At 38.5% G+C, this 27,415-nt stretch overlaps 1 protein-coding gene and 1 long non-coding RNA gene across 3 annotated transcripts in view; one reads left to right on the top strand and one right to left on the bottom strand.

Moving 5' to 3' along the window:
• LOC116084502 overlaps positions 1–27,415 on the top strand; it is a 52,896-nt gene that overhangs the window by 16,742 nt on the left and 8,739 nt on the right. The gene's annotated exons all lie outside the window — the stretch shown is intronic.
• Positions 18,166–27,415, bottom strand: part of Lrmda (leucine rich melanocyte differentiation associated) — a 1,019,879-nt gene continuing 1,010,629 nt past the window's right edge. Inside the window, exon 7 of one of the 2 annotated variants that reach the window (XM_031361517.1) lies at positions 18,166–18,304. In XM_031361517.1, the coding sequence (XP_031217377.1) occupies positions 18,225–18,304 (80 nt within the window). In that variant the 3' untranslated portion in view covers positions 18,166–18,224. Of the gene's footprint in view, positions 18,305–23,886; positions 24,011–27,415 lie in introns of those variants that run through there. The other variant, XM_031361519.1, reaches the window with a different exon arrangement.

Below are 27,415 nucleotides of genomic sequence, written 5' to 3'. Positions count from 1 at the left end.
TTTTTTTTTCTTGCTATCTGTTGTTGTTTTTATTTTATGAACTTCAGGATTTTTGCATGCCTACCTACCTGATCTTCCCTTGGCTGACTCTTTCTTGGATACTAAAGATTATAGTTGAGTTCATGGTCACATGATCAGGTGGCCAGCCAAGTTCAATTCTGTCTTCATTAACATGTATTTTAAGTAGCTTTTGCTGTCATTTTTAATTAAGTTCCTTTGCACATGAAAATAATCACAAATAAACATAACAGAATCTTATGTACACAAAGGAATATGGAAGCTGGCTGTGCAGACACGGTAGGTCAGACCTTTGTTGTCATGGGCATGTTTTGTCAGACTCTCATTTATATTTTATTCTGCCTGAGTAAGAATGCAATATCATTTCTTCATTCTAAAAAATCAGGAGTGCAAATAGGGAGGCAATGTCCACTATTAAAGAGAAAGATCCTTGGAACCCCAGTTACAGTATATTAATTGCAAATCAATGACCAGAGGCACATCACTGAAACAGAGCCCAGATATCTATTTTTAGCCAGCTAGAAAATATCTTAACTAAAATTGTGGGGGTTTATTGTTATTGCTGCAGAACAAGATAAAAGAAAGATCATTTTGGAAGACATGGTTCTCTTTCTGACATGAAAATATCTTGATTTTTTTTTAATCTCACATTTTTGCATTTTAGCAAAGTATAGAATGTAAAGTTTTAAAGTGTTTTTTACTGGGATTTTGAAGGCATTCACTCTTGTGGGAATGGGTAAGCCTCACTCCACTGTCATAGCCATATTGTTTACTTTTCAGACTTAGTACTATTTCTTTTTTTTATTAGATGTTTTCTTTATTTACAATATCTCCTTTCACAGGTTCCCCTCAAAAGAAAAAATAAAAATAAAATAAAATAAGAAAAAATAAAATAAAATAATCCTCCAAAACTAAAACAATCCCTTGTTCCCTCCCCCTCCCCCTGCTCAACATTCCACCCTCTCCCACTTCCTGGCTCTGTCACTCCCCTACAATGGGGCATAAAACCTTCACAGGGCCAAGGTCCTCTCCTCCCATTGATGACCGACTTGGCCATCCTTTGCTATACACATGCTGCTGGAACCATGAGTCCCCCCATGTGTACTCTTTTGTTGGAGTTTTAGTCCCTGGGAGCTCTGAGGGTACTAGTACTATTTCTTTATATCAGTATTGTCAAAATAACCATTGGCTAGGTGCATTTCTGAATTTATACAGATTAAATCTTTCCTTCCCTTTTCTCTCTTCCTCTCTTTTTCTTCTGTTTTTATTTCAGAATAGTATCCCTATCTTAAGAAATACCACAGTTGGTTTATTTACCTTTGCACTTTTGCAAACATTTATTTTAATATGAGAAAATTTACAATTGTATTGTATAAATCATCCTTCAAAACCAATTGATGGCAGAGAGAGAATTAAATATATATATATATATATATATATATATATATATATATATATATATATACCAATTCAAATAGGGTGCTATTTGAAAATGTAGAAAATGAATAAAACAGAAAACCCAGAAATAATTCCACACATGTATACCAACTTGACAATGACAGAGCAATGAAAGGTGAGAAAACAACAGCCGTATATAGTCAGAAATTCCACTTCTAACCTGATACCATATCACCATGCAGTAAATTCTAGATGGGCCAAATGTTTGCATATGCAGGACAAAATTTTACAGGACTCCAAAAGATAAATGGAATTCCTCAGATTTTAAAGTACTGAAGGTTTTAAGATATATCACTATCCCTGAAACATACTAATTCATATATCATAAAATTTATGAAATTTGGTCATATAAAAATTGTAAATATGGTCCCCAAAAGACAGTAAATAAAGTTAAGAGGCAAACCAGAGGCCCAGAGAAGATGTTTATTCACATATTAAAGCCAAGATTTAGGATCCAGATAATTCAAGGAGTCCCAAGAGTCTGTGTAATTTTAAGCTTTAATAGTTTCACAAGTTTAAGTGCTACTAATGTACATTAACAATATTTGAAAATTTGAGTGTATTTTAAAATATTAATGTGTTTCTCATTAAAATTCAACATGCACACCAACTTTGACTACACATCACTCAGGTTGATTTTCAAACTTCGTGAAAACTACCACCATTCTTTCAGGGTACTAGAGGAAGAGAAATTATAATCCTAGCCTCTCCTGGTCCTCTAAAGAATATGAGAGAGAGAGAGAAAGAGAGAAAGAAAGAGAGAGAGAGAGAGAGAGAGAGAGAGAGAGAGAGAGAGAGAGAGGAGAGAGAGAATGTGTGTGTTTTATGCATATAGTATGTGTTCACATAGGCATGTGGAAGTCAGAGGTTGACACCAGATATCTGCCACAGTCCCTTGCATCTTATCTTTTGAGATGGGTCTTTTACAGACTCATCTAGGCTGGCTAATGACCTCCAGGTACTTATTTGTCCCCTTATCCTACCATGTGCTATGGTTTCAGATAAGTGCTGTTCTTTTCAGCTTGGCACATATGCTGGGGATCTGAAGTCATGTCCCCATGCTTACACAAGGAGCACTTTACCAACTGAGCCATCTCCCAGCCCTAGGTTTGATATTTTGAAAAGAATAGAACCAAAAAATAAGTGCGGACTGTAGCAAGCCCCATCAGATAGGGCATGGAACAAAAAGAAAGTTTTATTAAACATTTTTTTCTTTTTGCATTATCTTTGAATTTTAGAAAATGCTATATTGACATTATTTTGTTTTTACTCTTTGCTTTTGAGATAGAGTCTCACTTTGTATCCTTAGGTGGTCTGGAACTTACTATGCAAAAGAGGCTGACCTCAAATTCACAATTGGCTCCTTTCCCTGCATGTCAACACCAAAAATTTCCATCATCAAGGAAAAAGAAAAAGAAAAAGAAAAAGAAAAAGAAAAAGAAATGCCAGTACAAAAGCCTGGAGGTGGGGTCAGGTGGGGTCATGTGACCTCAATCCTGGTACTTAAGAAGCAGAGGCAGGAGGATCTCTGAGTTGCTTTCTAGTTATAAATATATGAAGTAGAAGAAAAACTATTAACTGAAAGCATGGAAATGGGGCTTTCCCACATTTTAACATAACAAATGACTACACCTTGACAGAGCAGCAGAGGTCAGGATGTAAGGTATAAAAACTATGTGGCATTACTTATCTTGGCAATGTATTCTAGGGATGATAAAGCTAATTATGCTTTAAATAAGAAGTAAAGCTAATTATGCCATTTTCTTCTTTCTTTTCATTGTGAGTATCATTTTATCAAAAATTTTGTAAAGATTTTAAGATGTACATGTGCATATATCTGTGTATGTGCTTATCCAAGTTTCTGTATAAAGGTGTTCAAGCTTGTATGTGCACATGTATGGAATCCAGAGGTCAAACTTTGGTGTTTTTTCTTAAGTGCTATGCAGTATGTTTTTTGAGAGAGGATCACTCATTGGAACCTGGAACTCACTAATTAACCTCAGCTGGCTGATCTGCCAAAGCCCCACAGGGATCCATTGTTCTCCTCTTCCTAGTAAGCTCACATTGTGTGTCCATCTTTTTTATATGGGGTCTTGGGATTAAACTTAAGACTTTATACTTTCTAAGCAAGCATTTTACTGACTTAGCTATTTCCCCACCTTCATGAGTATCTATGTATCTATGTATCTATCTATGTATCTATGTATCTATCTATCTATCTATCTATCTATCTATCTATCTATCTATCATCTATCTATAGCTATGTATCAATCTATCAATCATCTATCTATCTATCTATCCATATCTATCTATCTATCTATCTATCTATCTATCTATCTATCTATCTATCTATGTACATTACAATACTTATAGCCAGTGCCAAAAAGGAAGTTTGAAAAATATTTTGAGCAACATCTCCATCATCAGCAAAATATGTGGCTTTACAAGGATTTTCATTAAGCTCTAACAGCAGGGAAGAGCTTTGACTCTTGACTTAGATACCCAAGATAATATCTGAAAGGTGTGCATTTTGTAAATAATATTGCTTTGTTTTTGATTTCTCCTAAAATCTTGCCTTGATCATACATATCTTGAATACTTTTGATTCATTGTTTGAGTCAAGGACAGAAGGTTCTATTTCAACACACATACAATCACTGTCTGTTATGTACACTGTGAGTCAATTCATGCAGACTACTGGCTATATGGGAACTAACACAAGGAGGAGATAAATAGCCTTTGTGGATCCTCTGATGCACCTGACATCCTTCCAGTGTACCTCACATCCACTCAGTGTCTAGTTACATACCATCTATTCCTACTTCTTGGCCATTCACTTTCCTGTTTTGCTTCAATCTCAATCCAGTTTATTATTTCACATTTCCTCATTGTTCCAAAGCACTTGAAGTATGTTTGCTTGATCCAGGGTGGAAAAAAAAAGCATGGAGGCTCCCTTAATGAGGATTCCTGAATAAAGAGGATTGTGTTAGTTGTTGTTTATGAATACAGTCAAATGGAGTTCTGTAGATGAGAACAGTAGATTTATCTTCTCAATCATGTGTATTTCTTGGCTATAACATGACACTTCAACACTTGTATACAGTGAATATAGATATCATGGAAAATAGCATTTTCATCTCCTTATTTTATTATATTGGAATTTATTGAGTTCCTCTCTTCTAGATCTTTATAAAATATTTAACAAGTTATTGTGCAGTGTAGTTACCCAAAATGCTGAGGAACACTAAGACTCATTACTCATAACTAGATTGTGGTCCCATTGTCCAATATCCTTTTATTAAACTCTCAGTCTCTACCCCAACCTCTAATAATCACTATACTGTATTTGAATCAACTTTTAGTTTCCACATATAAGAGAGAACATTTCTGTGTCTGGCTTGTTTTACTTAATATAATTACTTTCAATTAAGATTTTATTCTTCATCATGCTGAACATTAATCCATCCCATCGTGTATATATACTACATTTCTTACCCATCATCAAGTATCTAGGTGATTCTATCTCTCAACGTTGTGACTAGTGTTATCCTAATCACAGATATGCAGCTCTGTTTTGGGAAGCTGGTTCTTTTCCTTTTCATGTGTATCCAGAGTGACAGTTTATCATGTAGTGCAGCTAAGTTGAAATTTACTTTTCTGTCGCTTCTGATAAAACACTATTACCCAAAGCAACTTAGGAGAGGAAAGAATTTATTTAGCTTACTCTTCCACATCACTCTCTAGGGAAGTCTGGGCAGGAACTCAAACAGGAACTGTCCCCAACTGGCTCCTGCTTATCTAGTTTTATTATATATCTGAGATAACCTGCCTAGTGATGATGCCACCAAAGAGGGTGGATCGCTTTGGTTAGCAATAAAAACACAGACATGCCTACAAGCATGATCAGGCACTTCTTCAACTGAGATTCCCTTTTCCCAGATATCCCTTGGTTGGGTCAAGTAAGCCAAAGAACTATGAGAACAACCTCTTTTCTTGGTTGTACAGAGGTCTTAGTTTGATGTAATCATGTCTATTTTTGCTTTGCTTGTATTATCTGTGATTTTGGAGTCATGGCCACATTTTTTTTTTGGCCTCTCCTATGCCTAAAGTATTTCTTCTTCTCCTACATATCCTATATAATAGTACCTATATAGGTATAGGTCTTTCATTTTAGTCTTCATTTGTTTTAAATTAGTCTTAGTAGGGGTGAGAGATGTGGATCTAGTTTCAGTTGGCAGTGTATGTGCATCCACTTCCCTGGTACTATTTATTGAAGGGGCTATCTTTCCTCTAGTGTTTTCTTCTGATTCTTTTATGACGAGTAAGTTGGATGCAGATGTGTGAATTTAGTTTTGGAGTCTCTAGTAAGTCTCATTCTTCTATGTGTCTTATGAAATTACCACCATGCTGGGTTTTGGTCTTCTCATCTCCTCTCTTCTCTCTCCTCCTCTCTCTTCCCCTCTCTCCTCTCCCTTCCCCACTCTCCTCTTCTCTTTTCCCCTCTCTCCTCTTCTCTTTTCCCCTTTTCCCCTTTTCCCTCTCCTCTGTCTCCTCTTCTCTTCTATCCTCTCTTCTCTTTCCACTCCCCTTCCTTCTTCTCCTCATCCTCCTCCTTCTCCCCTCCCTCTTCTTTTTCTTCTTGTTCAATTATACCTTTATAGCATGTATAAAAAAACACTTCAGCTTTGCTTTATTTGTTCAAAACTACTTTGGTTATTTAGAGATCATTGTTTAGGTTGCCTTTTAGAATAATAATAATAATAATAATAATAATAATAATAATAACATTTTGGTTCTGTGAAGAGTAGTGGTGTTTTAATGAATATTATATTTAAAATGTAAACTATTGGGGTGGTATGGACATTTTAACATAATTCTTTTAATCTGTAGTCATGAGAAGTTGTTTAACATTTCTTTATGTCCCCACTCAATTTTTCATTGGTGTTTTATTATTTTCAGTATAGGTATCTTTCATTTCATATTTTACATTCTCAGGATTTTTGAGGGAGGAGAATTTCTGAATACAACTATACTGCCTTTATAGGTTTTTATCAGCATGCTCATTATCACTGTGTAGAGATATTATTGATTTTTGTAATTGTAATGATTTGTGTATCTTGATGCTTTACTGAATTTGTTGGTTCTTTTTCTGATCTCTCTCCGTCTCTCTGTCTCTCTGTCCCTCTCTCTGTCTCTCTCTCTGTCTCTCTCTCTGTCTCTCTCTCTCTGTCTCTCTCTCTCTGTCTGTGTGTGTGTGTGTGTGTGTTATGTATGTGATTTTTTGTCAGTTCTAATTATAATTTGATGGAATAGTATTCAAGAAACTTTTCTACGTATAGAATCATAATATCTGAAGAAAGGGATCATTTTACATTTATATTGTTTGCATCCTTCCCCTCCTCCTGTCTATTTCCTAATTATTCTGGCTGATATTTTCATCACCTCATTAAACAGGAGCAGTGAGAACAGATATCCTTATATTCAGTGTGTCTCCATTTGGTATGATTTCAGAATGTGATTTGCCACAACAACTTTAGGATGTTGATATATGTACAACATATATCCTCTATATATAGTTTAGGTTTTTTTGTCATGAAGGAATGCTTTTTTGGAATGTTTCCTCTGCATCTATTGAAATGAACACATGATTTTTAGCTTTCACTATATTGGTATATTGTACATGTGTGTGAATAATGTTTATTGACTTGATTATATTGCCCCACCTTGTAGTCTCAGAATAAATCCCACTTTGTTACCACAATCAATCTCTTTGATGTACCGTTGGGATACATTGGTTGTTTTGTTTTTCTTTTTATAATTTTTGTACTGTATGCATTGGGGATATTAGTCTATTATTTTTGTTGATTCCCTGTCCTTTTCTGGTTTTCTTATAAGGGAAATTGAAGTGGAAACTTAAGGGTTCTTTGGAAAGTCAGTTATGTTGGATAGTGTTTGGTTGAAAGAATGTTTCATTGAAGTGGACACAGGTGACAGAGTAAGGCAGATTCATGAAGGAATGTTTCTCTGAAGCAGGCACAGGTGAAAGAATGTTCTGCTAAATCAAGCATGTGAAAGGAAATTGTGAAGGATTCTTCATTAATGACACTCACTTATTGGTCTGCCTTACATTGTGCAGCTGAGCTCCATTTGTTGGGACTCCATAGAGAGAAATGAACCAAAAGCCTTCAGGTGGTGTGCTGCAATTTCTTCTGCTTCTGTGGACTTGGGCCAATTGGCAGTGTGATATCAGTTGAGACAAATCCACGTTGACTTTTGCTAAGGCTCAGATGCTAAGGCAAGACACATTATGAGGCAAGACTCATAGAGGACAAATAATGTTTGGAGGGAGTATAAATAGTACTGAACAGAAAGTGATGGAGGCTTGAGCTTGGGCTGCTGGTAGCACTAAGTGTGAAATATTTGTTGGTCTTGAGTCTTGGTTGATCTTTACTTCACTGAGAGAGGCACAGCTAAGAACTCCTCCTGGTGTTCCTGATGGCCCTGGACCCTCCTGATGACTTGTGTCAAGGCTGAGGTGGGGCTGTCTCTGCTAGGTAGTGCTACCACTGCTGATTTGTGTTGACTATCCAGTTACTCTACTAAACTGGACTGCTGGTATATTTGTGAAGTGTTTGCATGTTGATCTAGCTGCCACTGCTGACCTGTGAACTCAACTGATGATTTTCTGATGATGCAGGTGGAAGTTACTCCAAAGAACCATTTCTAGACAGGTCCACTTCCCCAATATCCTTTCTTTTCCACTAGCTATGCTGAGTTGTGGGCTAGAAGGGAGGTTAAAGTAGTTAAGAACCATCATTAAAAGTAGGCTTAAAAAATGGAAGTTACAGGAAATGACCCATTGAATGAGCTTGAAAGTGTTTCCTCCTTTTCAGTCTTTGGATTAATTTGAGAATTAGGGTTAGTTCTTTCTTAAGTATTTAATCAAATTCAGCAGTGAACTTATTTTTTTTAAGTTGATCATTTATTTTATTTTTTAATTTTTTATTAGATTTTTTTATTTACAATATCTCCTTTCCCAGGTTCTCCTCCAAAAGAAAATAAAAATAAAAATGAGATAAAATAAAATAAGAAAAAAAAATAAAAACAACCCAAAAACTAAAACAATCCCCTGTTCCCTTCCCCCTCCCCCTACTCACCACTCCACCTTCTCCCACTTCCTGGCCCTGGCATTCCCCTACACTGGGGCATAGAACCTTCACAGGGCCAAGGTCCTCTCCTCCCATTGATAACCGACTTGGCCATCCTCTTCTATACACATGCTACTGGAGCCATGAGTCCCCCCATGTGTACTCTTTGGTTGGAGTTTAGTCCCTGGGAGCTCTGAGGGTACAAGTTAGTTCATATTGTTGTTCATGCTAAGGGGCTGCAAAGCCTTCAGCTCCTTGGGTCCTTTCTCTAGCTCCTTCCTTGGGAAGCCTGTACTCAGTCCAATAGTTGGCTGTGAGCCTCTATTTCTGTATTAGTCGTGTATGTCAGAGCCTCTCAGGAGAGCAGTGAACTTATTTAATAAAGTGGTTTTCTTTGATTTTAGAATATTCATTGATGATACAATCTCATTATTAATATGTTGACATTTTTTATGTTTCATCAGTCCAATTGTATTATATGAGATATGTTTAGATAATTTCCATTCTTCCACTGGGTCTTCCAATTTTTTGGTGTAGAATAGCTTGTATTAATCTCTAATAATACTTTCTATTTACACGATATGGTATATATCATAGTTATAGTGACTCACTTTTCACCTCTGGTTTTACTTAGGTGCTCTATTTTGTTTGTTTTGTAGCATTTGGGAATGGATCAAACCTAAGGCCCTGTGCATAAGCTGTGAGGCAAGTGTCTACATCCCCAGCCTCAAGAGTACTCTGAGCTTCTTGCTAGTTTTGTCTTTCATTAGGCCAGGCGAAGTTTTGCCAATTTTGTTTATCTTTTCTATAAAAGGATTCTCTTTTTTTATTGGTCTTACATATATTTTAGTATCCATTTATTTCTGTTCTGATAGCTATTTCTTCTGCTAATTTTGGATTTTGCTTTTTATTCCTCTTGCAAATTCATTGTTATATTGTTTATTTGAAGCCTTTCTTCTCTGATGTCTGTACTTATTATTGCTATAAACTTCCCACTAATATTGCAGCTACTGTATTCTGTAAATTTTGATCTGTTGTATTTCCACATTTCATTTGCTTTGAGATATGATTAAATTTCCCTCTGATTTCCTCTGTGGCTCAGTGTTCATTCAATGGCATGTCTCTATGAAATTGTATAATTCTTAGGCTTTTGTTTGTTGGTAATTTCTAGTTCTGTCCCATTGTTATGAGAAAAGATGCATTATGAGGTTCTGATTTTGGACTTTGTTGAGACTTGTGCTTAAGTATGTGGTCTGTTCTTGAGCATCACTCCATTTGTTGACGGGAAGAACCTATACCTGCAGGTGTTGACAGCAGTGTTCTGTTTGTCTGTTTTGCCCGCTTGATAGTGAGTACTGTTTCACTCTCAATCTTTTCTCTTCTTGGATGTTTCCAAGTGTTCTATCTAACCATTAATCAAAGTAGGGCATTGGAATCCCCATTATCATTATATATTGCTTATCTCTACATATAGATAGAATAGTATTTGTTTTATATATTAGGTACTGTAGCCATAGGTGCATATATATTTACAATTCACTGTGCTTTCTTATTGAATTGATCCCTAGAGCATCCTAAAGTGATCTTCTTTTCATCTTTATACAGTATTTGTTTAATGGGTATTTTGTCTGATGTAAGTGTAGGCCTTCATGCTCATTTATAGTTTCAATTTGTACTGAATATGTTTTCCTATTCTTTCTCTTTCAGGATACCTGATGTGAGTTTCTTGTAGACAGCATATTATTGGATTATATATTTTAATCAGTTAATGCAATCTGAATCATTAATTGGGAAATGTAGCTCATTTACAGTCAAGGATATTTAACATTTTATTCCTATAATTGTATTATTTTCTTGTTTGTTTTGAATAATCTTTGTTCCTTTCATGTTTATCTTTGTATTATGAGGCTTTACTGTGTTGATAAGGCATTTTCCTCCATTTATCTGTGAGTGTCATCTTGTAGTTTCTCAGTAGTATTATTTAGTTTTTGTTTCTAGATGTAGAGTTCCCTTAAGATTCTTTTATAAGATGATATGGTGGTGATAAATTTCTTCAGTTTTGCTTGTCCTTCTTTGGATTAAATCAAATCATTTTACTGTGACCCATAAGCCCTTTATGAAGTGATCAAGTATAGTCTATTGGAGATTACTTTAAATGTAAGTAGGCAAATTTTATTCATTTTGTCTTTATACTCTCTGCTTTGTCTTGGACTTTAGAGATTTTTACTGTAATGTGCTGCTCAGAACACCTTTTGTATTTGTGTCTATTCAGTGTTCTATGGAACTTCTGTACCCAGACTATTTTTCCTGACTTTTTCAGGAAGTTTGCAGGTATGATGTCATTGAGTATGTTTTTTGACTTTCCCTTCCCTTTCCACTCAAATGAAATTCATGAAATTTTAGTATTTATTGCTCAGTGGTACCTCACACATCCTAGAGGCTGTTTTTATTTTTTTTAATTCATTTTTTTATTTTTTGTGATGTTTCAAATAACAGTTTTTCTGCTTCATCTAGTCTATTACTGAAGCTTTTGACTGTGTATTTTTTATCTGACTGAGTTCATTTCTAAGAGTTGTGTCTGATGTTTTCCAACTTTGCTGAATTTCTTGCCTGTACTCGTGTTGTTTTACTAGTTCTATTGAATCATAGTCTTTAATTCTTTTGAATTATTTGTTGGACATTTCATCAGCATTCTTTCTTTTATATATGCTTGTGTGCATGCATACATACATACATACATACACACACATATATATTTCTGTATGTATATTTCTTACTTATATTTCTGTGTTCCTGCATTAAGATTTTTGTATTTTGTATCCTTTTCAGTTTTCTTTTTTAATAGAAAATGTCTTTTTCCTGAAAATATGTCTTAAAATATCAATTTGGTAGACTGAATTGGCATTGGTTCTAATTGAGTATAACAAATGTTTAATGTGTTTGAGTCTAATCAATAGCATTAATTCTGCATGTAATGGAATAATAAGAGAGCTCATTTGATTCCAGTAGCCACAGGAGGAAGGGAGGGATTATTCATGTTGTCTAGGTAGATGAGGTATATGCAAGTATTGCAGGGAATTACCTGATAAGATTCAGTATCAGAAATTCTTATGACAGCAAATATCTCCTCATAGTGGCCCAATAAATACTTATGGAGTGAGTACATAAGTGTACACCTTTACAAAACATACTGTCATAGTTTGGAAAGATGGTTCAAAGCCAGAAAGGGCAATTTAGAAAACAGAAGATGTAGAGTGAGTCAAAAATGAATTCAAATTCTGGTTTGTAATTGCTAAAAAAACTGCTTTTCCTTCTTGGTCTTCTATCCAAATGGTAGCAGTGTATATATAATATTAAAGGTATTCCTAGTATGTCCTAGAAGCATATATGTTGGCTATCAGCATATTTTTAGTCACTATGTTTTAATAAAACTTGCAGAAGTGGAGGTTGACTGGTGTTGGTAATATAAAATAATTACAGTAGAAACTACCTATAGTGTATAAATATATATGAATGAACTAGAGGCAAAGGGCCTATGATAATTCTGCCCATTAAAATGGTTCATAGACCAAATTAGGGGAAATGATTTTTAAAATCATTTTAGCATATGATAAGCCAACACTATGTATCTAAATTATACATTTGAATAGTCATAGATGTAAATCTATAAAGCCTTTCCCTCAATTGAGTTGAAATTCTATTTCAAATAGCTATATGTAAATTTCTAAACTGTGATTAAACCTATTTTGTCATGAGTCTTTTCTGGTGATAGTCACCTTTGTCACCATCATCATCTTAGATTTTTGGGTGCTTGCAACATTAAATAGATACTTGTACACTCTTATGTGATCTCTTTGAAAGTGGAGCTTTCAGATTGGGTATAACAATTAAAGTCTTAAAAAAGCAGAAGAAAGAGTTTTTGGTTTTTTTTTTTCCATCTGAAGGTTTTCCTTCATCCATCCATCTTATTTGAATCACTTCAATGCATGGAACATTCTGCCCCATGAAAAGGCACCATCTGAGGAAGGATAGCCTTTACATGTAAACAGGAAAAGATGGATATTGGGAATAGATGTGGAAATGTGGATACTTTATAATGAAACATGAGACAGTAAAGCCATCTTATCGTTAGAATAGAAAAGCTCTGTTGTTGCCCAGCAGTCACTGCACATGTTCAAGTTAGACATAAAAGTCTAAAAGGAAGGAAAAAAAACCCATCATGACAAGATGGCACCAAGGTCAGATGAAGCTGTAAAATATAGACCAGGTTTTAGGAAAGAAAGGCTCCGAGCAGATGTGAACTTGTTGGATATGAGGTGAGTATGTGCGTTGTTATGTAATGTGATAACAAAAATAAATGCAAACTTATTTTGGAGTCCAGAGAAAAGTTAGGAAGTAACTTTTTCACAAGTATCAACAACAGGAATCTTGTAAGATCCTTTCTCTTCTCTTTTTTCACCTCCCTTATCCCTCTTACTTATGAGGATTTGATAACTTAAAATCTGACAATGCAGTAGTTAAACCTTTTAGGCGGATCCATAGTTGACACTGTTTTCTCTTAATTAAATTATAGTACATTGTAGAAAAGCTGTTTCCATTATTGTCATAATCTTAAGAAACAACTCTTCCTATGTGATGAGTATCAGGGTGCTATTTTTTCCAAGGAAAAGATCCCATTAAGTTAAATAATAGCATTAATACTATACCTACATGTTAAACTCATTTTTATCTGGCTTTAATTTTGAACCAAGAGTAAGTAGTATTTTTATTTAAATTATAAAATAGTAAATGTAATCCTTGTACATTGAATAAATAATATATATTCATTCTTCCCTATTTTGACACTCCGCACCTAGAATAATCTGCTGCAGCTAAGCTCCGCAGTAGGGTGTTGCCTCTCTCATTACAAATACCTGAACTGAAAAAATTAGCATCTAAAGAAAATTATCCACAAAAATATCCATATCAATTCCTATTGTTAAAAATATTTATTTACCTTTATATGTATGTGTGTATGCCTGTATGGATTTATGCATAACACATGTGGGGGCTAAAAGAGGGCACTGGATCCCTTAACATGGAGTGACTGTGAGACCCTAGACTTCAGAAATTGCTGGCTACATTTAGTAATTGATATGACATGAAGTATTTTCTAGGACGTTCTGCATGTTAATGTTGGTTACCCAAAAATGAACTCAATGTTGTCTGTATTGCCCATGACATCACTTTCCCTCCAAGGACAAAAAGGTATTCAAAGCTATTGTTGTCGTCTTTGCCTTATGTAGATGCCTTCACCTTTTTGCTTAACTATCTTTATTTTCATGGTTATCTTTGTCCAGGTATTCATCTACCTCTGAACTTAATGAGTTTGTAAAGACTTACAAGAGTGTAAAGCTTTCTCTCTCATCTTCCTGCCCAAACTTTGCCTTTTCTTTTACTTGTATCTGTACCTTAGGATGGTAGGTTTTGTGGGCTGTTAGACACAAGCTAGAACCAGTCAGCAATGGCCTTGTGTGCTGTCATAAGTAGGCACATGTGCACCCTGGCACATCAATAATCTACTCCACACTGCTTCATTTTTCCAGGTGAGGAAACTTGAGTGTATCCTGTGGCACTACCCAATGATATCAAATATGACTTCCTTTTTGCAGAGAAATAGTTCCCCATCTTTGAATTAGAGGAAAATTGTCTTTTCTTCTCTCATTCTTTTCAGTATCTAACCTTCCCTTATCCTCTAAGATTCCACATCTGGACTATTAATATCCTCACCCTTCAGATAATCCTATTTATTGCCAGTCATTCCAACCTTGTTCCACTCCATTTCCACAACACATATTCCATATTAGAAACCGTCCCTCTTTCCTAGCTTAGCATCTTGTCTTGCATTGGTTTATCTCTGGGTCACATCCTGCTCTCCTTCAGAAGAGTATTCACACAGTGTGATAGGTTAATGTTTACAAATGTTTCTATAATTGATTACTACTCCACTATAGAGTAGCTAACTGACATTGGTGATATTATTACCTAATGGAGCCCCAAAAATCCTGGGGAATTTCAGATAATCCAATAGAAAGACAATGATTTTAGAGAGGCGGCTTTGTTGAGAAGTTCTTCAAATATTGAAAGATGATGCTTTTGGAAAGGTGGCTCAGTGGGAACAGATAGGTGCCTGCCACAAGCATGACAACCTGAGTTCATCTCCAGGACCCATGTGGTGGGAGGAGAGAACTGATTCCAGAAAATTATCCTCTGACTTTCATTCACCAACAATGGCATGCAGCCACATGTGTGTGAACACACATGCTAAATAAAAATACAATTAAAAAATATAAAAACTGAAAGCAGTGGTAGAAGCAACAGAAGTAACACAGGGTGTTAGGCCAAGATTCAATGACCTGGTTGTCATGTAAACAAATGACTAGCATGTTTTGTCTTTTTCTGGTCTTTTATTTATTTTTTCCTCTCTTGCTCAGGGTAGATTACAATACTTTATCCACACAAATCAGAGACACCAGAGTCAACAAATGGTAACATCCTTCTTCAGTGAAGGTGGTTTCTTGGAAACAAAACTGGAATAAGCAGGTAGTGAAGGTCACATTGCATGAACTGTACCAGATGGGTAACAAGGAAGAGTCACAGAGCGCCCTGTAGCATTTCCCCTGGGCATCAGGCGGTGACACTTATCTGACGTAGGTTGCCCTTGGAAGTAGCACATTGTACATCATGTTGAGGTTATGAAAGAAGGAGCCACATAGATTGTTTTTATTCTACATATTAACTAAGAAAGCTATTTCTTAGGAAGAGCAAGAAAAATGGTTTCCTTTGAAGCGGTGAGGATATAGCTTTGTAAAAAACACACACAAACACACACACACACAAACACACACACTTTCATTTAGTCTGTAGTTTGCTTTCTTTTATTCCTGAGCACACATGAATATGTGAAAACATACAACACGGAAACATGCAGCCTGATCTAGTGATAATCTTTTGTAATGTGCTTCTATTTAAAGCAACAAACAGATGGAGGGTTTATGAGCGGGGCTGGTAAAGGTAAGAGCAAATGATTGCTATAGCACTTTTAATAGGATTTCCCACAATCTAAAATAGTACTCCCCTAGGAACAAATTGTTCTATAAAATTATGTTAGTTAGGAAAAATATAGTCTCCCTGACTTTGCTGAAGCAACAAGGAGCTCCAGAATTCCATGCATCTCCCAGTTCTCTGGACTCAGATCAGTGTCCAGGGAAGGGGAAATAGGGTTGTCTGGGAATGCTACCCAAAGAACAAGTTGCGTAGAGCCCAGCAAAAGGAAGAAAAACAGGTGCAAAGGGGAGGATGAGACATGTCTGGGCTTCAGATGAATTTATTACCCTGTAATTTCCTACTTTGTAAACATGGTTTGGGAAATTCCTACAGATTTTAGATAAACAAGACTCAGGGCTTTCTCCCCTGCCAATTCAGACCAGAGTCCAGTTCTAGAAAGGCAGATCTTGCTCAATAGACAACAGAATTGTACACAACCCAACAATAATTCATGATCATCATCCCTACTTAAGAGAAGCAAAACTCACTTTAATTCCACCACTAAGATGAATATACTGCCAGGATGGCCTTTACGCAAGTTATAATTAAAGCTAATCTTAATTGAAGTTATTACACCATTCTGGAAGTAAACAAACAGCTTAAAGAGAGGAAAAGAGTGTGGTCAATAACTCACTTCATTTTTTTTCTCTTTTTTGCCTCCAAAGCTCACACTGAGGGAGACATTCCTGCCCGTGATATAAATGGTTCTGACATTAAGAAAAGTAAACAAGTAAGAAAAATAAAGATGGAAAAATTCTGTGGTCAGTTCACAAGTGCTTTTTTATTGTTTGAGGCAGGGTTAAAGCCTTTTATGAAGACAGGGATATATGTGCTGTTAGATTGGCTGTGACATCAGACTAGTCTCACTGCCCTTGCACAGAGCCTTGCTGCTCATAATATGCAATGGACCAAAGGTTCTGATGCCTCTAAACAAAGAGGCAAGGTGGGACCTGATGATGTGAATGTAAACCATTAGCTCTCAGTGCTGTTGTGTAGATCAAACAGAGAAGGTACTCAACCCTGGCTATAAGTGGGTTGTATAATCTCTAGTTGTTAATGGTCTCAGGGACCATTTAGCTGCACCCAACAGCTGATGAATGGAGGTTATGAAATCTCCATGCAGGACTCCTTTAAGCCTGGATATGTGTTATCCCAAGGCTCAGTTGACTCAGTATGGCAGAGGTCATGTAAACAGACTAGATCTGAGAAAGACAGTCCTTCTCCAGCAGCTCAGAGAGTCTGAGGACCCAATGACTGACTCTCCATTAGCAACTCTCTTGCTGTCTCTAACTTGGAGGGATTCTTGGAGGATTTGCTATCTTAGCTAAGAGACCAAGGGGAAATGAGCACACAGCATATTATGGAAAGAAGGTGTGTCAAGGGCAAGAAGGCTTTCAGATGCCTTCTAGAGTGGCTTAACTGGGACAATTGTAGACAAAATGACAACCCTTTGGCTAGCGTGGTTGTGCTTGCTTTCCTGTGATATCAGTGCCAGCAAATGACCAAAGATACAGAAAGATTTATTCATGTCTCATCAGCCATGGGTCTGACTTATGAGAGGTTCTGAGAGAAACAGAAAACCTTAAAGGTGTTTTATTAAACCTGTTTGGTCTCCTGGGTAGTTTCTACAATCTTCCATTTGTTTTCTAATCTCCTGGCCCATCACTCCATCTTTCATCTCACTACATTTAAATAGCATCCAAAGGACATGGTAGCCTGTCCTTTTAGGGTAAATATGGCCATAGCATTGCTGAACATATATGGTAAAAACCAAAGGAGAATCTCTGGTGTTGCCAAACCTTTGGCAGGAAAGATGCCTAACCCTGAGTCTTGTTCAAGACAAGTGAATTTGGAACAAAAAAAAAATGTTTTTTGTAGTCAGAGATTTTGGGAAATTCAGGAATTATACTCTGAAGCTATATATCAATACATGACTTGACTGAGAAATCGTGTCCTTTGAGGATTATGGATGGAAACACATTGCCAATGATAAAAGACAATGTTTATGAATTACTTAATATAATACCTACTATGCAGGCTGAAGGCATATAGAGTATGTGCCCTTCCTCTGTACCAGTGGCTACTCCACTGAGAATAAGCTCAAGGCTCAGTGATATCAGAGGACTTGACTCAGAAGGCAAGCCCAGGAGAGCCTCTCTCACTATACCACAGCCAGTAAAAGCCTGAGGAGGCCCCAGGTGTTACCCCTGTTCCCCTGTGAGCAATGGAGAGACCAGGCAATCTGTCATGGTGTTCAGGCTGTCAGCCCCGGTGCTGTGCCGCTGCTGTCTGTCACCCTGGTGGATGAGACCTGCTTAAGGGCAATCATGTCAATCTCTCGGTGACCACTCAGTCTAAGGGAGGTGGATGATCGTGACAGGCCTGGCAAAGTAGACACAAGGTACTGAAAAGCAGAAGTCACAGCCTTCTTAGAGAGACACAAGGCAGCCTGTGATTTTTCTTGCTTTTCTATTTTATTGTCATGAAACAAGCTGAGGCATGCAGAATTTAGCTTCAGAGTTGGTCATCTCGGATGAACCTATTACCTTCTGAATTTCTTCCATAGTAAAAATAGCGACCTTTCCCCAGAACACCTGTAAACAGAAAGGAAAATCATTACTGGTGGCACAATTCATATAGTTCAGAAATCCAGCTGTTATTAAACAGGCATGTGTAATGTGTAATGATTGCTAATCTGATGGGAGGTAGATTGAGATGACAAAGATGACAAAGACTGGACCTTCTTGCAATGAAATGTTACTACCAAGTACAGAGTCCTAGAAATAACAGCTTTATGTGTGATTTCCTCACATAATAGAACTTTTCTAATTAGACAAATAGTTCCCCAAAATATAGCATGACCCACCCCCTAGATTTCCTTAGTTTAGAACTAAGAATAAAAAATTAAGTTTAAATCAGATGAACCCAGCCCAAGTGAAGGCCATAGGATAATCTTTGTAGAATGTGACTATCTTGAAGTTCTTTATCGGAAATCAATATTGTTGACTTCCAGAGAGAATTTTCCAAATCCTCGGGGGCTTCAAGCCCATGCTGGGTGATTAAAGAAGAGAGGCTGTGCTGATTGAAGACCATATAGACAAAATAAGTGCCGTTGACATTAGATGTTCCCACTGCCAGGCACCTCATTGAGTTTGAGGCAACTCATTTCTCATGTTCAAAAGCACTTGATTTTCATCTTCAGTTTGACTTCATACATAATTTCTGGCTCCTTATGAAACTTTCCTGTCCTTCATGGTCATTGTGGGACACTTCACTATGAAACACAGCATTAAAAAAGGGGCAGATGCTCTAACCAACTCATCCTTACATATCACAAAGACCCACGACAACAGGTCTGTGCCTGGAGATGCATGCCTATAACCTAGTGCTTGTTAGGATATAGTAGGAGCATGGTGAGTTCGAATCTAACCTTGACTTCATAGTGAGACTCTGCTTTAAAAAACATCAAGGGCTAAGAAGGTAACTTAAAAGACTACTACTTGCCTAGAATGTGGAATTGTCTGGTTATGACGCTCATCACTACAGAGTAATATTCAGGAGACACTGGCTATAGTGAAAACTCCTTAAGATTACTAGAAAAAAGGTGTTCTCCCAAGAAAATATTTATAACTTCTGTTAGCCTTTTTACCACCTTTTTTTTTCTTTCCAATTTTAGAATAACTAACTTAAAATTCTCTTGCAAATGGCTGTCTGAGGGCAAATGGGACTTAAATCTCTGAAGTACATGGGAGACAAAGAAGAGAAATAGCCATAAAAAAAACCAAATCCATGAGCCATATATCTGCCTGTGACAATCACCCCCTCTGCACATGATTATTTTGTTGGTTTGGCAGTGTGATGGCAACATTAACCATTCTTTATTGATCTGAGATCAGCCATGTTCTCTCTATGACATTGTTAGTATTACAAACTTTTACACTGTGTGTGTGTGTGTGTGTGTGTGTGTGTGTGTGTGTGAATTTCTGTGGGTGCATTTGTATTAGTCATGAGTGTGTGTGTGTGTGCATGTAGGTATATGTGTATATTCGGGATATGGGTGTGGGTGCATGTGTATTGAGTATGTGTACATGTATGTGTCTATGGAGGCCACAGATTGATGTCAGTTAACTGTCTTCCCTTTTTCTCAAATCGCATCCACTTTTCTTTTAATTGTCTCTTATTAGCCTGGAGTGCATGGATTCTGCTAGACTGGCTGGCCAACAAGCCTCCAGGCTCCTCTGACCCAGCCCCATCTTTGAGAATACAGATATACACAGCTGTACACTGCTTTTTTAAATGGGCATTGGGGATCTAATTCAGGTCCTCATGCTTGCACAGTCCACTTCTACATTCCCTAAACTTTTGTTTTTAAATAAGGATTAAAATAATGTATAGAAACTTCTAGGGGTAGTGTAGATTTGCCCTGCTTTGAATAGTCAGAGGCAAACTTGAAAGTTACTGGGTCTCAGTAGCTCTCTGAGTTGGAGGAGGGACAAGATGACATCATTTGGGACCTGGCTGTTTTTTCTTGCTGTGTTGCCATAGACAGCTTTATTGTGGGCTACTCTAGTTGCTTGACTTGGCTTTCCTGCCCCTCTACATCCCTAGTCCCCAGTTTCTGGGTTTTGGTATTGGTCTAGTGCCTGGAAATATTGAGCTTGTGTGAAACCTCACTCAGATCTTTCTTGTGACCCATTCTCTCAGCTATTGGCACAGAGTTGCTCCTTTTATTGTATTTTATAGAGCCTAGAGTTGTGTTAATGTCCTCATCAATGCCAGAACCATGGTGGTCTAAAGGCTGGTCTGGTCACATTCTACTTCCCTCAGTGGCTTGGCTGAGCATGCCTCAGATACATGGGAAACCCCAGAAAAGACTGTCTTAAACCTGGCTGATTCAAGCAAACCCTCAAAAAATCTAGAGGACAATACAGAGGATGTTAATTTCTTTCTATAATATCAGGACAGGATGCATTTTTATAAAAAAGATGGGATAGAGTTTTCCAGATATCATAAAGAACAGTCCTTCTCACGAGCAAACTGCATGACAGCAGTCATGTGCACACGCACCACTGTCAGCATGGTTGTACTTCTTTCCATAAACTTGCCCACATATCCAGGCACTCTATGTCTTTTCTCTCCATCCCTCTCCATGCTGAATTTCCACTCTAGATGCAAACAGATGGAAAACAGTGTTCCTGGAACATGGGCTTGGGCATCATTCTGAGGCATGCTCACACATCTCTGGTTAGCACTGATAAAAGTCCTTTTTAAGGCCTGCCCTGTTTCTTTGGGCCTGGAAGCAGGACTGTTTATAGACATCCTGGTGAGAGAAGGCTGTTTGATGAATGCAGGAGACCACAGCTAGGTGTCAGCGCTTGGAAAATGAGGCAAGGACATGAGTTATTAATATTGTCAATGATCTCTTGATGGGAAAACAGATACTGCACTCACTGTCAGATTTAAATAGACATTGAGTGCATTAATGACAAAAGGGCAGACTTCAAACAAAGGCGCTGTGTGCTGGGAAGCTGACTTGGTCTCTGGGCTGGCACTAACCTGATCTGAAAAGACACTGTCATGACTGGAGACAGGCCCAGGATTGTGCATGGTGACAGAAAACAGAGATGCTGACAGAGATACCAGCGCCATATTATGCCAAGGACATCCGAGCACTGTCTGGGACTCTAACACAGTCTGACATCACTTCTCAACATGCAAGTCTTTTTTCCTCTGTTCCTGAAGTACCAGAATGTTTCTTCTACACATCCTTCTAAAACTTGCCATGCCCACGAAGCTCCTGGCAGCCTTGCTCCACGGGAGCTGTGGGGTCAGGGCCTACAGATGACCTAAATCAATCTCACCCTGAGCTGTGCAGGGGATGACACTCCCCCATTGATAGCTGAATGACTTAAGGTGATCAGAGGGCTGACGTGTCATTAAACTCTTTTTTTTCCCTTTTTTTTATTGGATATTTTCTTTATTTACATTTCAAATGTTATCCCCTTTCCCAGTCCCCCCAAGCCCCCTATTCCATCCCCCATCCCATGCTTCTATGAAAGTGTTTCCCCACCCACCTACCCACTCCTGCCTCCCCACCTTGGCATTTCCCTACACTTGGGCATCAAGCCTTCACAGGATCAAGGACCTCTCCTCCCATTGATGCCTGACAAGGCCATCCTCTGTTACATGTGTGGCTGGAGCCATGGGTCCCTCCATGTGTACTCTTTGGTTGGTGGTTTAGTCCCTGATAGCTCTAGGGGGGTCTGGTTGGTTGATATTGTTCTTCCTATGGGGTTGCAAACCCCTTCATCTCCTTCAGTCCTTTCTCAAACTTCTCCATTGGGGACCCCATGCTCAGTCCAATGGTTAGCTGTGAGCATCCGCCTCTGTCAGGCTCTGGCAAGGCCTCTCAGGAGACACCTATATCAGGCTCCTGTCAGAAAGCACTTGTTGGCATCCACAATAGTGTCTGGGTTTGGTGACTGTATATGAGATGGATCCCTAGGTGGGGCAGTCTCTGGATGGCCTTTCCTTCAGTCTCTACTCCACACTTTGTCTTCATATTAGGGATGGCCTGGCAACCCCCCAAAAAAACCTAGCTGCTGGTGCTAGCCTGGGAATGAGGGTACTCAGGCTAGAGACGTAAAGATGATTAAATTAAGCTAGCCTTACCCCACATGCATTCTCTATGGGAGCTCATAGTAGGGAGGTGACTACTCAAAATATTTGACTTTTCTAGCTTCAAAACAAAAACAAATAAACATTAAGAAGGGTACAAACCCATGTGTGGCCAGAGGACTATTTAGTTATCAAGGAAGTCTTTTATGAAGTCATAGTTTTGATTGTATGGGTAGCTCCTGTCCCGACTACAACCTTCTTCCTCAACTAGAGTAACTGCCCGACTGTCTGAGGCTGTGAAACACTGCAGAAGGGGCCATTTGTTTGTACTTTGTATTTTCCCAGGGAGGTTCTCTAAGGCTGGAATTTGGGATGTGGTGGTGAGTCAGTAGGCCATAGCCTCTGACACATCTGCAACAGATTCTGTTTGTATCTCTTCAGACTCTATGGTTGCAGAAATGGAGGGAGGCAACATATTTAGTGGCATGTGGAGTGTTTTTAATTAAAACACAAGGCTTTGGCCGTAGCGAGGCAGGCTGGCCATACATCAGGCCAATCTGCAGATGTCGGTGTGGGGGTTTCTTTGGGGGGCTCTGAAAAATGACAGTGTGCTGTCCTCTGGGGGAATTAGGAGCCAGATGAGACTCCTAATTTTTCTTAAGTAGCCAGTTTTTCCCATCACCATAAGCTCTTAAAGCTATAATTATGAAAAAAAAATGCATGGGGAAAAATCTGTTTTAAAGAGGTCCTTTATCTTTTCAATGTTCCCACCCTCTGCACCGAGTGCTCTGATGATTCAGGTTTGCAGGCCTGGTGGGTGGGACTTGGCCTTTCTTAGATGCCCATTGCAGTGTCAGGGACCATTCTGGAGACATAGCTGGGGCAGGGGTGGGGACTCAGTAATCCTTGCTATCCAGAAAAGGGGGTCCTTGCATACTCTTCTACAGGTCCAGTACAGATTCCATCCTGGCTTCTCATTCCTATTATCTATCCCACATGTCTATTGACCATGTACATTGGTCCCTTACCCTCCCTGTCTTCCCATTTGTAGACAAAGACAAAGATAACTATGGTAGGTCCTTTTGAATTATGAAATAGGCAACATAGTATTTTTTAAATGTTACTTTTATGAAGTAGGGGCATTGAGTCCTTATTTCCTATGGCAGAAGGATGGCTATTGTGACCAATTTACTAAGTTAGGTCTTAAAATACATGTACTCATATCCCAATAATATAGCATCAATCAGAGTACTGTGTGGGAGTCCAAACTCTCCATGGAAAGTGCACCTGCTGACGTGTCTGCAACTCACAGTTCAGACTCCCAGCTGGGAGTGCTGACCACCAACAGCCCTGCATCTCACTAGTTTTGACATGTCTCCACGTCTCGAGAGCCTAACTACCCCACCAGAGTGTCTGAGTTTGTTTTTGATACAGATCAAACCACTAATTCGTAAAATAGAAAAATGAAGTCTTAACCTTACTGATACTTGTGGTAATCACCACGTTGAATCTTCTTGTCAGGAATGTGAGTGTAGTGCCATGGTGATAAGGAGACTATGATCTGACTGACCATGTGACGCTTACTAGACAGCAGCAAAGATGGCAGAACAGAGATGTCTAATCTCTCAAAAGAAAAGTAGGTTGCAGAGTCATGTGGCCTTGGCAGAAAATGGTGGCATGTTCTGAAGAGGAAGAGAAGCCCAGTAACTGAGAAAGAACATGTAGCAGTAGAGTTCCTCTGGGCCAATGTGGAATTTTCTAGAACAAGATAATCATGGCATACTATGTAAATCTATATCCTTCCTCCTCTACTTCCAGTACCCAGTTCTAACAACAGGGTATGGTACAGACAAGGTTAGGCAATGGCAATCTGCTAAATACATTTAAGAATTTGCATGTACATATACATACTCATATACATGAAATATTAATCTGCATAAACATTTTAAATAGATTCTTTCAAATTTGGAATTTTTGGTCCTGTATCCTTTTATCTTAAACCTGTACTATGACCTTCATACATTTCAAACATTAAAAAAAGTAGGCAGCTTAGATATCTGCCTTAGTAAAGGAAGGCAGGGCGGAAAGGTCTCTGCTTTTCAATGCTGACAGTATTTTCATGCTCAATACCTTTCCTCCTCAAAAACACAGCAAAACTAAAGTGAATGCTATCTGACTTTCAGAGCTGTAAAAGGCATGTACCAGAAAGGAATGTTCCCATTCCCCATGGCCCTGGGTTTTGTTGCATAGGAGTCAAGTGGTACCTAGAAAAGGAAGAAACACCTGCCGTTTACAGTCGACCTTACAGTTTACCCCGGCCTCAGCCATGTGACATGTTACTGGCTCCCCTGTGGATCTAAGAGGGAGTTAGCAGGGCTGACAGACATACAGGTCCTGCACAAAGTTCAGTATAAGCAAGGGAAAGTGACAGGAAGGGAGATTTTAAAACAACTAAAGGAAAGGGTTCTTGGGAGCAGTTTTTCTAGAAGAAAGACCAAGTCCTTCCTCCATGCCTAGACATTTGTCTTCTATTTGTCTCTGAATCCCAGTTTAGAATTCAAACAAGCTTTCTACTTGATCCAGGAGACAGCCAAAAAGGAATGGGTGACCCTTCCTTCCTTCCCAAACTAGTAGGCCAAGACTTGAGTCAGATGTCTTGGTTTATAGTCAGCATCTTCAGTTGAAGATGGGTGAGTACCACAGTAGCAAGGCCACTTGCTGGCTTTTAACTACAGGACCTACCTCCAGTCACGTTCTCCAGTATTATACAAATGAGCTCTTGAGAAACACTAGGGTATGCTAATTCTGGACCCTGCCACTGTGTTGGAGCGGACACTGAATGCTGCCATTTTCACCTCCAGGATATTTTTGGCTTCTGCCTTACATGTACTAACATGTGTAAACTTGCCTGGTAATTTTCCTTTGAGAAAGCGCCAATTATGCACAGCAAGTTCTGTTTTGACAGTTTAACTCCTTATTTGCTTCTTAAACACCATGTCAGATATTTTCTGTTCTTATTATTTTCCTTTGTTCTTAATATTTTCCTTCCCACTTTCAGAGGAGTATGACTTCATTCCTATGTAATATTCCTCTATCAGCTTTTGCAAACTATAAACATTGCCCAGTGTCATCTTGTCTTTTATGCCATCATTTAATGGTAAGAGAGCCCCATTCCCTAGAGTAAATTTGTGTGTTGCTGAATTATAACAGGAGAAGTTGAGCTGTCTGGGAAAGCTTGGTCACATTTTACCATGTTTATCTCTGGCTGATTTCATTTTATTTTTTCATTATTTCTACCAAGGTTAACCATACCCAATGAATTTGTGTGTCTTTCAAGATCTTGGGATGTAAATCTTGGGTCAGTGTTTTTATCTATAATAAATCATATTCTATTCAAGGTTTGGTTGGTCTCAGTTTTCCCTCAAGCTGATTATTTCTACTAGAAATGCTTATAAATTAAAGGGCAGCTTTTATTTGTTTCTTAGCACCTGGAGCCCAATGTGAACATTCTAGATATAAAGCAAGATTCAAGTTATGGGGTTATTACAGGATGCTTTCTGTAAACACAGTGAACACAAAGTTGGATCTCACAATATGGCCATTAATTCAAAGGTTAGGATGCAGACAAAGAGCCTCTCAGATTAAACTTAGAGAAACGTGTGCTTGGCCTCAGTGCTCAAAGTCTTGTGAGATGGCCTGAGGGGTAGCTCATAACTATCCCTTGAGAGTTGAGATTGTGAAGCCTGCTCAGCCAGATGCTGGGCCATGTCAGGCCTCACCCTGTATCTGAAGGACGCAACGCACCAGAGGGAAAGGATCTAACTGTAGTGAGGTGACTGTGACGGGCAGGCATCCTTGCCTCCAGACCAGGGAGGCTGGACAGCTCAGGGTGAGAGTGAGCGAACAGGTTGACATGTGATAAAGCAGAGTCTGTAGAAAATATGCTCTGGGCTCCCAGGGCAGTTGCATTGAGGCTTGTCATCTCAGGAGGAAAAGGAGTTAGGAAGGGGAGGACAGGAAGACACACACACACACACACACACACACACACACACACACACACACTTTTTCTACACAGCAAGACTAGTTTTCCCTTTGTGTATACAAATCTTAGACATCCTTGTCCATTGAGCAGACTCCCAGTCATATCCCTGCTGTCTCTCCATGAGCCCATGGATATCATGGCCAGGTGGAAGATACTTCAGACCTTCTTAGACATCATAGAACATGTGTGCACCAAGTGTCATGGTAAGGAGAGCCCCTGAGCCTTTGCTCACATGTTCTTTCAATTTTGCTTGCAATATGAGCAGGTCCTCCATGAAAGACCCTCAGAGCCAGAGTACGCATGCCTTCCTGGCTTTGACCATCACCAGCCCCTTTATCTCTCACCTCCACACACATATTTGAATCAAATTGAGACATAGTAGAAATAAGAGACCAAATTAATTTTTCTTGTCTGAACGAGTCCCCTCTCTCTTCAGAAATAAGTTTGTAAAGCTTACTGATTTTGTTTGTTTGTCTACTTATTTGCTTTTGCATTTTCAGGTCTGTTCTGTCCCAAGTAAAACCTGGAAGCAGAAAACACCCTTCTTGCTGATGTCCTAAAGGGCAGTTTACTTAAGCCCAGCTGTACACATTACTTTGTCCTCTTCCCTGAACTCTTTAGTAAGACACAGAATGCTACATTTTCCTTTAAAAGTATTTCCTTCACTGTGTCAGAGAACTTTCCAGCTGGGATGGGATTTGAGGGCACTCATTTTCAGGGAATTCTTTCACTTATAGAGTGGGAAAATCAGGTTCTGATGGGTCTCCCTCTAAGATGACAATAACCACACATCAGTCTTTTTCAGGCAGGAAAGGAAGTTTTGCTTTTATAGCTTATTTTTTGAAGGTATTCTTCTGCACAGGTAAAAGGCCCACCTGAGACCGTCAAAGATCACCACCAACAGGACTTAGGCTCACCCTTTGCTCCTTTTTCATAGAGCAAAACAGGAGCTGTGGAGTCAGCCAGGAAGAGGAGCTTAATGGATCTGAGAAGGGCTAGATTCCAAAGTGCCCACTAAGATGGGATGCAAATCAAGTGTGAT

The sequence above is a fragment of the Mastomys coucha genome, unplaced genomic scaffold, assembly GCF_008632895.1.
Source record: "Mastomys coucha isolate ucsf_1 unplaced genomic scaffold, UCSF_Mcou_1 pScaffold9, whole genome shotgun sequence".
In the NCBI taxonomy this organism is placed as follows: domain Eukaryota; kingdom Metazoa; phylum Chordata; class Mammalia; order Rodentia; family Muridae; genus Mastomys; species Mastomys coucha.
The sequence above is the reverse complement of the archived record's forward strand: the minus strand, read 5'-3'. Positions and strand labels throughout refer to the sequence as shown.